The sequence below is a fragment of the Pyrgilauda ruficollis genome, unplaced genomic scaffold (genome assembly GCF_017590135.1).
Source record: "Pyrgilauda ruficollis isolate IOZ18807 unplaced genomic scaffold, ASM1759013v1 scaffold74, whole genome shotgun sequence".
Lineage (NCBI taxonomy): Eukaryota > Metazoa > Chordata > Aves > Passeriformes > Passeridae > Pyrgilauda > Pyrgilauda ruficollis.
Genome location: NW_024529266.1, coordinates 4,839,674 through 4,852,931, shown reverse-complemented (window position 1 = coordinate 4,852,931; position 13,258 = coordinate 4,839,674). Strand labels below are relative to the sequence as shown.

General features: G+C 36.4%; 1 protein-coding gene across 6 annotated transcripts in view; it reads right to left on the bottom strand.

Moving 5' to 3' along the window:
* The window catches only part of UHRF2 (ubiquitin like with PHD and ring finger domains 2), a 79,568-nt gene that overhangs the window by 28,953 nt on the left and 37,357 nt on the right, over window positions 1-13,258 (bottom strand). For all 6 annotated transcript variants that reach the window (XR_005956764.1, XM_041486207.1, XM_041486208.1 and 3 more), the window contains exon 5: window positions 4,249-4,358. Coding sequence is in view for 5 of the 6 variants with exons in the window: in XM_041486207.1 (XP_041342141.1) it covers window positions 4,249-4,358 (110 nt within the window). In the remaining variant the exon portion in view is untranslated. The remainder of the gene's footprint in view (window positions 1-4,248; window positions 4,359-13,258) is intronic.

Here is a 13,258-nt window from a genome sequence, read left to right as displayed (position 1 = left end):
CTGGAACACCTTTCCTGTGAAGAAAGGTTGAGAGAGATGGATTTGTTCAGCCTGGGCAAGAGAAGGCTTTAGGGACACCTTTGTGTGGCCTTTCAGTACTTAAAGGGGGTTTATCAGAAAGACGGGGAAGGATTTTTTACCAAGATCAGTAATAACAGGGAGCAACAATAATGAAAACTAGGAGCAATTTTAAATGGAAAGAAATGTGATTTAGACTGGATACAAGGAAGACATTTTTTTTATTGTGAGGGTGATGAGACACTGGTACAGGTTACCCTGAGAAGGTGTGGTTGCCCCATCCCTGGAGCCTTTCAAAGTCAGGTTGAATGGGGCCTTGATCAACCTGATTTAATGAAAAATACCCCCCATGGCAGGGGGGTTGGACTAAAATATCTTTAAAGATCCCTTCCAACTAAAACCATTTCATGATAAGAAGTGCTAAAACAGTGCTGTTTGAATCATTGTTTTTAAGATTAAAAACTTTAAAATTGAAAAATATAAAAGAGTCACTGAGGAGGAAAGATTATGCAGATAGAAGATTTAGTGAGATGTACTGACTGGAAAACCTGAGAAATAAACATGTAAAGCTACCAGCAGTGACTATTTTCAAAATCTTAAAGGCAAAAGTACACTTAAATATATACTTCTAAAAAAACCTCCAAAATCTATGAGAATATTGCTTCTGGTAAAGTGTAGCCTAGAAGACTTATCAGGCTTTCCAAATGGAGATAATCTATTAGTTTCAGACTTCCCTCCAAAGGTTTGTTAGAAGAAAGGACAAATTTTACGTGTGCTGATAAGCAAATCTGAGGGTTTTCCAGCATAGCTACGTTAAACTCACAATCTGTGCAAGGTGTCAACACCAATTCAAGTCAGACTAAGAAATCCCAGATAACTGTTAACTCCTTTGAAAAATTTTTGAAGTGATGACTGAGCATTCCCTACGGAAACCCTATAGTCTACCTCATCTAGCTAATAATAGACAACATGAAACGGCATATTTTTCTGTAGCTCTGAGCACCATACATTGTTTTGGCCTATGTAATTAATGGTTTCAGTTACAAAATCAGTTTCTTAGGTAAAAGGTTAGTAATATTTTTTTCTTAAATAGGAAAAGAGAAAAAAATACCTACCTATTTTAGTTCAGTTAAACAATAGGTGAAGTTCTCTACTTTCTCCAATATACAGACAAACTATAAACTGTCATTTTCATGATATGACTTTCATTTTTCACATTTCTGTTTAAACCATTTTGTAAGTCATATCCACTAACTATAGCCGTACTATTGGTCACACAAAGACAGGTCTGTTCATCTCAACCAACAATGCAGTTTAGTTGCATAAATAATTTCATATTAACTTTTTTTTTTCAGAAGGAGTTAGCATGAGTTTGGATTCTGATAGAAGTAATATATGTTGATACCGAAGTTTTACTAGCATGTTGCATATAAATATTTGTAAAATATTTACAAATATGTTGCTTCTTGGATTTTTTTATTTCTAATATAATTTTCCAAAAGGTTTAGCCTTACTCCTTTCCTCAGTTATAGAATTTTACTTCCATTAATTAATTAGCAAATGACTACTTTATTTTTAATCATAACTGCTAAATGTATATTAACATGATTTTACACATACAAAACCTAATTATTATGTGACCATGCTCAAGAAATAAGAGTTTTTCTGCAGAGACAACCTACACTGTTTATCTGATAAAGATTATTTCCATAGCAGGGATTCTATCTTTTGACATGGGCATGAAAAGTAGCTTAATATGGACAAAAATATAATCAGTGCATTTGCTGATTGCGCTTACAACAATCTCACAGAATATTTAAGGCCAAATAATTTTAATGTAATCTGAAATTAAAAGAAAATAACAAAATGAAAATTAAAAAATAATAATAAAAGTAATACAATTCTGCATCTCTCCATAGTACATAAGCTAAGGGAGCTGTGTGTTTATAGATAGGTGTATATATATTTAACTTTTTTTAATACACAGTACAAATGGGGTTGTAAGTACAGTCCAGAAGGAAAGGCTACACCGGTGGTTATAGCATACAGTTCAACTGATGTACACTGTGCATACTTGAACAAAGGAAAAACAGCTGACCTGGCTGGAAAACCAGAATCACATGAACAGGCTTGTGTGGTGAGTGTTGGTTTCAGGAGAAAGAGCAGTTCAAGAAATAAGGCTGAATTCCCACATCGATTTATTTTTCACGATTACACTTTAGAAGATTATATTTATGAATTGTATTTATTCATGAAGGTTATAAACAACACGCTGAAATTAATAAGATTAAGACCAGGAACAAAATGAAATAAAACATACACAGAGGTGCAAATCTCTACACAGATGTCAATATTTGGGTAGTTTATGCAAAGTGGTTACAAATAAAGAAACAACTATCACATTGGAAGGAAGGAGCTGTAATAGACAACAAAGGTCTAGACTGTGAAACAATTAGAGTGGCAATCAGTGTACAAAGTATAGACTGGTGAGGCCACCCCTCAAATCCTGTGTTCAGCTTCAGATCCCTCATTCCAAGAGGGACATTGAGGTGCTGGAGCATGCCCAGAGTAGGCCAGTGAAGCTCGTGAAGGCTCTGGAACACACGTCCTGTGAGGAGCAGCTCAGGGAGCTGGGGTTGTTTATCCCAGAGAAAAGAAGACTCAGGTGACCTGAGACCTTACTGCTCTCTGCAACTACCTGAGTCTGTAGCCAGGTGAGGGTCAGTCAAATGGAAATGGCCTGAAGCTGGGCTAGGGGAGGTTTAGATTGGTTATTAGGAAAACTGCTTCACAGAAAGAATGGTCAAGGACTGGAAGAGGCTGCCCAGAGAAGAGATGGAATTACCACTCCCGAAGTGTTCAAAAAACACGCAGATGTGGCACTTAGGGACATGGTTTAGTGGTGGACGTGATGGCCTTAGGGGTCTTTTGCCATCTAAATGATTCTCTGATAAGAAAATACTCATGTGAGATCAAATAGCACCATCGTAGACAATTTTGTACAGTCAGCAATACAGTAATCACTCATTTCCTTGACACATAATTTTAAAGTTAATTCATTACACAGTAGCTGCAGGGAAGAACTAAGTGAACTGCAATAATTTTTAATGCCATTTAAAATGTTGCATACTTGCAAAATAAATAGTATGTAAGCACAAACCAGTATTTGTAGATTTTCAATTTTCTCACACTGCAATGTTTTTAAATCAAAACATGCTTTAAGATATTGCAAAGATCTTTTAATGTGACCAAGAAAAAATAAAACAGAGTGGGTAATTTTCTTTTTTTAGTAATCTAAGGGAAGTAATTCTCAAATAATGAAAATGAATAATGAGTTGAGAAATTGACATTTTTACTTTTAAAAACACCACAAGGAATGGTATTTGCTCCTCTGAAAAACAGTGATTTTTTTTTTTTTTAGACAAAAATAAACATTAATCAAACTCATTGTTGTGCACTGAGAGCCACCTACAAAGGTTCTGAAAAATTGCATGGAGTCAGGAATGTAATATATAATTATATCTAATACCTACTTGTAGACTTGGAGTTCAGTCTTCAGTGTTGCTATCACAAACACTTAGCACTCGTAACTTTAATATATTTTCAAACTTAGGATAAAATGTCACACTACTTTTTAGATAAACGGCCACTAACTCCTTATTGTGGTTGTGAGGAGGTTAAGGAGGTCTGGCATAGTAACATTTTTAGAAGGTCATGCAGAGTCAACTAATCCAAACAGGAATTATCCCTTTTTTTTTTTAATGATACAAGCAGCTTTAGTGCAGAGTTCCTTATATTTTTTTCCCCTGACAGAATGAAGAGTTAAGGTGTATTACTACCAACTAATTATTTTTTTGGCATTTAATAATTTATTAAAAGCTTAAATTACATGTCAGTTGCAACAGCAGTTTTGGTGGCCTGAACACACCTCTTGGAACTTAAATGAGACTGCAAATTTATTCTGCACTGTTCATTTAGAGCATTATAAGCTGTTTCCCTTTTTCACTATTTATGACTGATAGCACTAAGCTGTTACTAGTTTCTGAATATGTAAAGTAATACAGCCATCTTACGGTAACTATATTATCAGAACAGGAATCTAACAATTTTTCAATGCAATTACTTTCTTGAACACAAACCAATTATTACTACTACCTCTGCATGCTGATATTTTTAAAAGAAACATTACTCAATTTGGACTTATATTCAAATAATTTAAAAAGCGCATACTTTTGAAATCTCCATCCCCAAATGTCAATGGATAGGCTCCTGGCTTTTCAATCTTGTACATTTCCTCTATAAAAAGGATTTTACAATCATTTATTGTGTCTTCTGGACCTCTGAAAAACAAAAAGAATAAAAAGTACATTAAACTTAGTTCCTCAGACCTAGATTCTGTACTTTTGAATCCTAAACAGTAAGATAAAGATAAGTAGCCTTTTTTTATCACTGATAGGATACTTTGTTTCAATTCACATACAAAAATTAGTCTAGCATGGTAACTTCTAAGAAAAAAATAAAACACATATTTAGTGCTTGCTTAAAGAAAAGACTACTCCATTATCCTCAGATTGTCTGGAACTTCAGTATGTCTTTATTGACAGTTATCCAATATGGCTTAATTCCCTTTTAAAACCTCAAAATGTTTTAGTTGGCCAAACACAGCAGACCAGACAAAACCATATCTTCTGGAATACAGCACCTCAAACATGATTATATAAGCATAGTACCACAAACAAACCAGAAATGTGACCTGTAAGACAGAAAAATAGTTGGAACCTATAGAGCAAGAATAACAGCAGAAAATGTCAAAAGCCCTTCTACGACTTTTAACTGTTTTTCAACTTTGTAAAGCCACATAAAATACTGAACTACAAATAGTCCTGCTATGTCAGGTTCCAGTGCAAATTCTCAATGATTAGTAGTAACAAATAATCCAATACTCTACTACAACAATGCCACAAGACTTCTAGAAAAGAAGTAGAAAATATTAAATGTAAAGGTTTCTACCTGCTCTTATTAAAATAAGTATCTACACAGATTGTAATTCAAATGGAAACATATTTAGGAAGAAATGGCCACAATAACACCGACAGTTGTAAAGCACTCCCTTTTCCTTCCTCCTTAGGATGATACTGTGCTCTCTTCAACTGCCTGTTCTCTAACCACGTTCAATTTACTACCTGATATAGAAGTAAGCAGGAATTTTCAGTATAAGAAAATACTGATGCATATCTGTAAGAACCTATCACAGAGGTGACTTGAAAACACGTTTGATCTGCCAGGTGGCAGATCCCTGTAAAAAGATCTAGTCTGCAAAACGAAATTAGACTATAGACAGCTAGGGAAACAAGATATTAGATTCATATTCAATAAAGATAATGACAACAACAGAACATCTCCAGAAACATCAGGCTTCAATCTGGAATCTGTGGTTCCCTGCCTTACCTCTTGGACTGTTCTCAAGGCTTCCTTTGTGCTGACTACCAGTTGTGAACTCTGACACATGGTGACCTAACTAAGGCAGAAAAAAACTAAGCCAGGGAAAAACCACAGGAGACAAATCTTTTTTCATGGTCCTGAACATTGCAGTATTTAGGTCTCCATGGAACTGGGGTTGAGAGGACTCTAATTGCCTTTAAGTGTACTAACAGCTGTTTACTTAGGCACCTGTATTTATTTTGACCTTTTTCTTTCCCTGCAGTTTTTGGAGGAAAAACATTCCCCACTGTTGGCCACATGCGTAAACAGTAAATGCTAACAATTTTCAAATATTTAGGCTATTTGAACAGAATTTGCAAATGTTGCATCAAGGCAAATACATCCATCAGGAAAAGAACTGTTTGATTTCCTGACCAGGGAAAGAATGTATTTAGAATTAACTACATTTGCACCCTAAGGGGATCATACTTTAAACCAGTTCTGGACATTGTGAGTAACACCTCAGGTTTAGCATGCAAAAACATTATGAATTATCCACAATACTTCACAATCACAAAGGCACAATACACTCAAATATAGAAATTACAAGATGTAAACATAATCTTTGGCAGGAAAACTGAATCAACAAACTCTTAAAAACACCAATATTTCCTAGGATATTTTGTGGACTTTAGAGAGTCTTTCATTAACTGTCCTATATGTCTTGTTTTTCCTAGATTATTTAAAGTTAAAAACAAAACAAATCACACCTGTTGACATTCTTTAATGCCATAAATCTATGTTAGAACCTTTCTTACTTATAACACTGCTTGACTGCCTATCCAGTGTTACTCCTCTAGGACTTACTTCTAACAGAACTCAAAGTTGTGAATCTAATATAAAACAAAAATACAGAGCTATGACTTTTTTCACATAGTTAAAGTGAAATTTTATACTTAATGACTGATATTCTCAATTTCTAGTAAATTTCAGACAAATTTAAGCAATTTTACACTGATTTTTGCCTTTCCTCTCCAGTGTGTTATGGTTTAGAGTTATTTAATTTACCTTTTCCCCCACCCCTGCATTTTCCCCAGAAAACTAAAAAGCAGCTGTTAAAAAAATAGCTTTTTATTATCTGTATTCTCTGCATACAGTCTATGGTCAAGAAGGATGGTGGTAAAACACCACACAGCTTTACCCAGAAATTTAGACACTTGCTATCTGTATCTTTGGGAAACAAGCCAAACTTGAGTTCAGTAGAATATTAACTAGGAATAAATTCCACTGGTGCCAATTTGAACTATAAAATTACTTATAACTACAATTTCCTTAAAATATACCATGAAAAGATTTATAAGTTGGTTCAATGATATAAGTGTTCCAAACAGTAACAGCAAAGTTTTTGCGAAGTACGCAGAAGCACAGATTTTTATCAACTTTATTACAAAGTATCATCACAAAAAATATTATTTCCACCTCAAAATGTTGAAGTGCAACTTTTTTAGTTTAGCTAGCTAAATGAAAAACTCCTCTAATACTGCAAAACAAAGAACTCTTGAAATAATAATAAAAAAAAATTAATACAGCTGCATGGCATGTTTTTCTCTTATATCACTGCAATCCTACTGACTAGCAATATTCCCTATATCTAGGCACCACTTATTAAACAGATAGAATTCATATTTTCTCTATCACATACATTAGATCATGGTAGACATTCCTCCTCTTTTTGCCCTGTATTTTTCCTTTGAGATAAGGGCACTCAGAAAGCAACTTTCAGGCTAAGTTTTTCCTAAAGTCTATTCAGTATTTGAACCAGAGAAAACATTTTATTTTCTGTTAAGAGTTGCATAAGAAGTAAGCAAATACTATCAAATAACATTACAAAGCTGGTATGTTCCAACAAGTGTCATGGCTGCATATCTGGAACTACAGAGGAAGATAACTAACATTGTGAAAATGATCGCTAATATTAAATGCTTAAGCCTTACCAAAGCTAAAAAATCTGCTCAGCTATTTGCTCGTTAAAGAGTAATTCCTCTTCCACAGTACACATTCAGTGCTTTAATAATGATCATGTGATTTTAAAATTATGGTTATCTAACAAAATTGTGGCTATATTATGCTGTCAAATGTATAACCTTTCTTCATTTCTTCACCCTAACATACCAAAATGAGATTATGCAATATGAATAGTAAACAGGATGTTTGTATTTCAAGCAAGAACTCTAAATCTGAAAGAATTAAATCCCAAAACAAAGCCAGATCCTTCAACACAGCAGAATTTCTAATGCAAGCCTTCCTTTGAGATAGGTTAGCCAAAGCCAAACAGAAACCTTCACCTGAACCTTCTTTTATCTGTACTTTCCCCATGCACATTTCCTTTTTTTTTTTTAACTTCAGGCAGCAAAACACTTTAGACATTCAAAATCACAGCTCACTAGACATGTGACAAGTGGGCATTATCCTGGATGTTTCAAAGGTCAGCTTCACAGAAAATAAAAGCTGCTGGACAGTTACCACGCTTAGAGAACTTTATCACTTCTTACAATCTGAGAAGTTCAGTGACAGTTGTCTGGAAATGTCTTGGTTTATCACTTTACCACATAGAAATCATAAGTATAGTATTTTAACACACACTAAAGTCAAAATACAGTGCTGAATAATAATGGGGGAAAAACTTCTAGAAAAATACACACAGACTTCATATTCACACTAAGAATAATAATGAAAAGAGTCTAATGATGATTTATATTTAAGCCCCCTAAGAGCAAAACCTTACTCACAGTGCCATGCTTACCACAAACAACTAATTCACAGTCAGCCTCTATGGCTAATGTCAAAAGGTACTGTCCAGGTCAGTAGAGAAACAGCCACGATCAGAATAAAACCTAACAGAATATAATGTTGGCTGTACTCTCCAAATAGACAAATTCTCTTAACAAACAATATACAAATCAAAACAAAACCAGATTTACTACCTGTAAAAAAAGGTAGATACTTTCTGTATCTATCTTTTCATATGCAAAACTTTGTACACATGCCTTACATCAATCAGCCTTTATTCTGCTTTTGTAAAGTTTTCAGACAGCAACTCTTTCTGTTCTGCATCAACAAGCCATAGTTAAACAACTTCTTGAAAAACAAACACACAGCCTTTCAATATTACCATTCAAAATGCTTATTAGAACTTTTAATATCATCTCCTTAGAAGCAGTTGACTGGAGATTTTGTTTTAAACAGGTTTGTTTCAAAGGTGACTTTAAGATCTTCCCACATTTAGACAGCATATTACATTGATAATCTCACCAAATTCTGCTAGGTTGTACTGAATTACATAGCAGTTCTAGGTAAAATTTGTTTTTTTATTGCACATAAGCAAAAAAGCAGAGAGCATTTACAAGATTTTTTTCAGAATATTCCACACACATTTGTTTAATCATTAAAATAAAAATGCGCGGTTACAAAACGGGACAGTATCAGCTCCGCTTTTAATTCAACTTTTCATTTATTACACAAGTATTATAAAGACATGTGGCAACTTCCACACTATTACTCTCTTTCCATAACACAAGTATTTAAACAACCACAAAAAAAAAAAAAAATTAACATTTTCTAGGCTATGTTGAGGACCATATTCTAATATGAATCTTCAATGCCTTTGGAAACAAAACACACATACTCCCAAACCTACAAATCCATACTGTGGACCTACATACAAGTCAGGCAGGATATTACTTTTTTAATGTCAGCAGAAGGTGAAGTGCTTGATGCATTTACAAAGCCATGTGTTATAGCTCATGATGCCAGACTCTGAAAGCAGAGACTTGGACACAGAGACTCTTCTCCTTAGCCAGGGAGCTGTAGGCAGGTGGGCATTAAGAGTACCTGGGGAAACAACTGGTCTGAGAGAACAGCCAGCAACAATGTCAGAGGCTCACAACTCTGTGCACATCCCTGCCCCATGACACGGACCAGAACAAGGAGTGGAGCCTGTGGAGGGTCCTGATCCTGCCCCAAATCCAGCCCTGTCCATGGTGCTGCAGGAATGCCCCTGATGGGAAGAGGAATCCACTGCCACCACCCCAGCTGCTCCCTTCCTGTAGTCAGGACTAAGTCTGTGACTGGCACTATCACAAATACTCAGAAGGCATCTACAGCTTCCAAATCCAAATTCAAACACACAGATGTTAACACCCGAATGTCCATGAAGAACCAGATAAAAAAGCAGGTCAATGACCTTTAAAGGTAATACACAAAGGCTTCATATATGAAAAACAAAGATACAAGAGTTGTGCTTGGCATCACAGGGCATAGTCTAAGCTCAGTCAACTTTGTGTGTTTGCAGACTGAACTGCAGTGCACAGAAACAATGCTAAGGGTCTGTTCAAGACATCATTCCAAGGGTCTGAGCTAGTCAACAAGTTCCTTCATGCTAGAAAGAAGCAAAGATATAAACAGGTGATTGTTACTATAAGAGGTTAAACACTCCCATCCAGATTTTAAATTATATTGCAATTCAGTGAGTAGATGCAACACACACTCAACATGAGCTAAGATAAGGTTACAGGAGACCAATCTGTGAACCCTGCCAGACTGAGTGAGAACCTCAACTCAAAAACAAAGACATGAGAAGAAGCACTTCCCTTCATAAACTCACAGAGATACTGTCAGGATGAGAAGATCTTCCAAAAAATAAAGAATAGAAAAGAAAGAGTCCTGAAAGCACAGAAACACATTAAGCATTCTGGAAAACAAACAAACAATATACAAAGCAAAAACTAACTAACCAACAAATCACAAACACAAAAAACACAAACTCCCCAAATACCTCCAAAACCCAAGTGAATAAATCAACAACAAACCCCCAAAATGAAAGGTGCTTTAAAACTAACCAACCAGCCAAAATCAAACAAAATCAACCAATCACAAAAAAGAAAAGAAAAGGCAAAAAACCCCAAAAAAACCCCAATACAATAGCACAGAATCAAAGGATCACAAAGATGTTTCAAAAAAATGGTCATATCAAACCAAAAGCAAGAACTGCTTGCAAAGAAGGATAAACCCATATTTCTAGCCTAGAAAGTTTGTAATGTATTTATTATCATGGCTTGAACGTATATGACAGCATTACTGTAATGAAAAGCTTGGAATCCAGGGATTCTCCTGTTCAGAACATGATGAATCTAATTCAATAAGAATCCCTGAAAGTCAGAAAATCCTAGAGAAAAAGACTAATTTGGCATTTAGAGGGCAGCTGCTTGTTTCGGAATGTCTTCACTCCTTATATTGCCCAACTCTCTTTAGAAAAATTACAGCAAATGTTTCCACCATAATTTCCAATTTCATTAGTGCATTATATTAAATCCTCCATTTAAGTGTCCAATAGCCATTACATAATGGTAATACAGCCTTTCCAGGTCTTCTGTGTATGTCTGGAATCTCTGACAATCCTGTAATTATTAATTTTTATGTTGATAAATCCAAATGCCCATATATTTGTGGTTTTAATTGTTGGAGAGACTCCTCAACAAACAAGTGAGAAAAGCACACTTTTGTGTGCCTCCCTGAAACACCTATACACTAATGCATGGGCAATAAACAAAGGGGATTACAGAGGTCTGTGTAATTAATGCAGCTCCAAGACAACACTGGGATCATGGAGACATGGTGGGGTAGCTCAAATGACTGGAATACTGTGACCAGTCAGTAAGGGCTCTTCAGAAAGAAGAGGCTAGGAAGATTAAGAGCAGCTGTCCCTTATACAAGGGCAAATGAGGAACCAGTCAAGAGCTTACAGGTCAAGGTTAGCAGACAGAACATCACTGATGCTGTAATGGGTGTCTGCTATAGAGTGCCTGCTGTATGAAGACTCCTTCAGACAACTGGAAAAAGTTTCATGTTTACAGGCCCCATTCTCACAGGGAACTTGAAGCACCATGGCATCTGCTGGAAAGTCAACAAAGCAGAATAGAAACAATATAGGGAATTTCTAGAGTGCAGTGGTAACAACTTCCTGATCATGGAGAAGCAAACTGCTAGACTGATACACACAAACTGTGAAGAACTTATCATGGGACATTAAAGTTTGTCTGCAATGATGATGAGATGATGGAGTTCAGAATCCTTGGAGGAAGGATAAATTACAAGACAACCCTGGTTATCAGGACAGTGGAATGTAATCTCTGAAGAGATCTACTTGGAAAAATCCTACAAGATAGCCTGTAGAGATGGACCCAGTAAAGCTAGTTGATATGTAAGCATCATCCCAAACTCAGAAATGGTCTATCACCATGTGCAGGACATCAAAGGCAACAGGAAGACAGCAGAAATTAATAAAGAGCTTAGATATAAAAAGGAAATGTGTAAGAGGTGGAAGCTGGAATGGCTGATCTGGGGCAGGAAGAGGTGTCTTCTTGTGTAGGCGAAGGGTTGGGAAAGCCAAGGTTACTGTTACTGATTTGAATCTGGGGAGTAAAATTCTATGACAGGAAAGGAAAACTAGAGAAAATGTGGGGCTACTGCTAAATATAATAGGGCCCCTGGTAACAATAAACACAGAAAAACAAAGGTACTCAGCACTTTCTTTGCCTCAAGTATTTACTGCTAACACCAGTGTTTAGGAATCTGAGGGCCCCAAGAGTAGAAGGAATAGCTGAAGTAAGACTTAGCCTCGGTGGAAAATTAGGTTATGGAGCATTTACACAGGACATATAGTGTCGGAACCCAGGACATTCCTCTGACTGCCCTGGAGGACTCCAGACCCTGTCAGGGGGCTCAGAGACCTTGGCACAGAGTCAAAGACACCTGTGCTTTTGATTTTAACCCATGGAAAAAATTACCAGCTTTGTATGAAGATGTACAAGCCGCAAGAGTTTGAGTAGAATGATAGTTAATTTGTCACAGGGAGGAAAAAAAAGAATTTTGGGGTTTTAGAATGGGGGTTCAAGAGGCAAGATGGAAGAATTTAGGTGTGTCCTGTCCTTTCACCTCCTTCTTCTTGTCCTCCATCTTCTGCTGTGATGGTGGCATTTTTGGATTGGTTTAGAGACAGACTGTCTAACATAGGTGATAGGTATTGGAAAGTTACTGTAGATAAAGTACACATAGTTTTTAGTATAAAATGTTAACACTGCCCCAAGGACGGGCAGTGTGCCACGGACCAACCTGCTGGACAGATCTCCGCAGGTCAGAAAACCAATGTTATAGACAAGGAAAAATAAACAACCTTGAAAACCAGAGCCGAGGAATTTTGACTCCCTCTTCAGTTACAGGGCTGGGAAAAAAGAGACTTTCTAACACCCTATATTGATGGGGTCATCTCGACCTCAGAGACCCCATCAATATAGAAGTCCATTGGCTCTAACAGGTCATACTTATGAGCTCTGAAGGAGCTGCCTGATGTTTGGATGTGTGTACTCTTAGTCCTGTTACTGAAAAGTTATTACACCTTCCTGTTAAATAGAAGAGAGCAAATATCACACCTGTCTTCAAGAAGGAAGATTGATGACAGACTGATCAGCTTCAACTCAGTCCGTGGGAAAGGGAATATTAGTTGCCTCTGGCACCATTTAGAGTTGGACAGAAAGGAATTTCATCATGTTCAACAAAGAAAAATCCAAGTCCTGCACAAAGGGAATACCAGTAACTGCTGAGTGTCTCCACCTGACTGGAGCGCAGCTTGGTAGAGACAGACCTTGAGGAACATAAAAAAACAAGCTGACCATAACCCAGTTATGTGCCTATGCAAGCAAAGAAGGTCCACAGCTTCTTGGACTACATTAAGAGCAGCATTGCCAGCAGGTAGAGGGAAAAC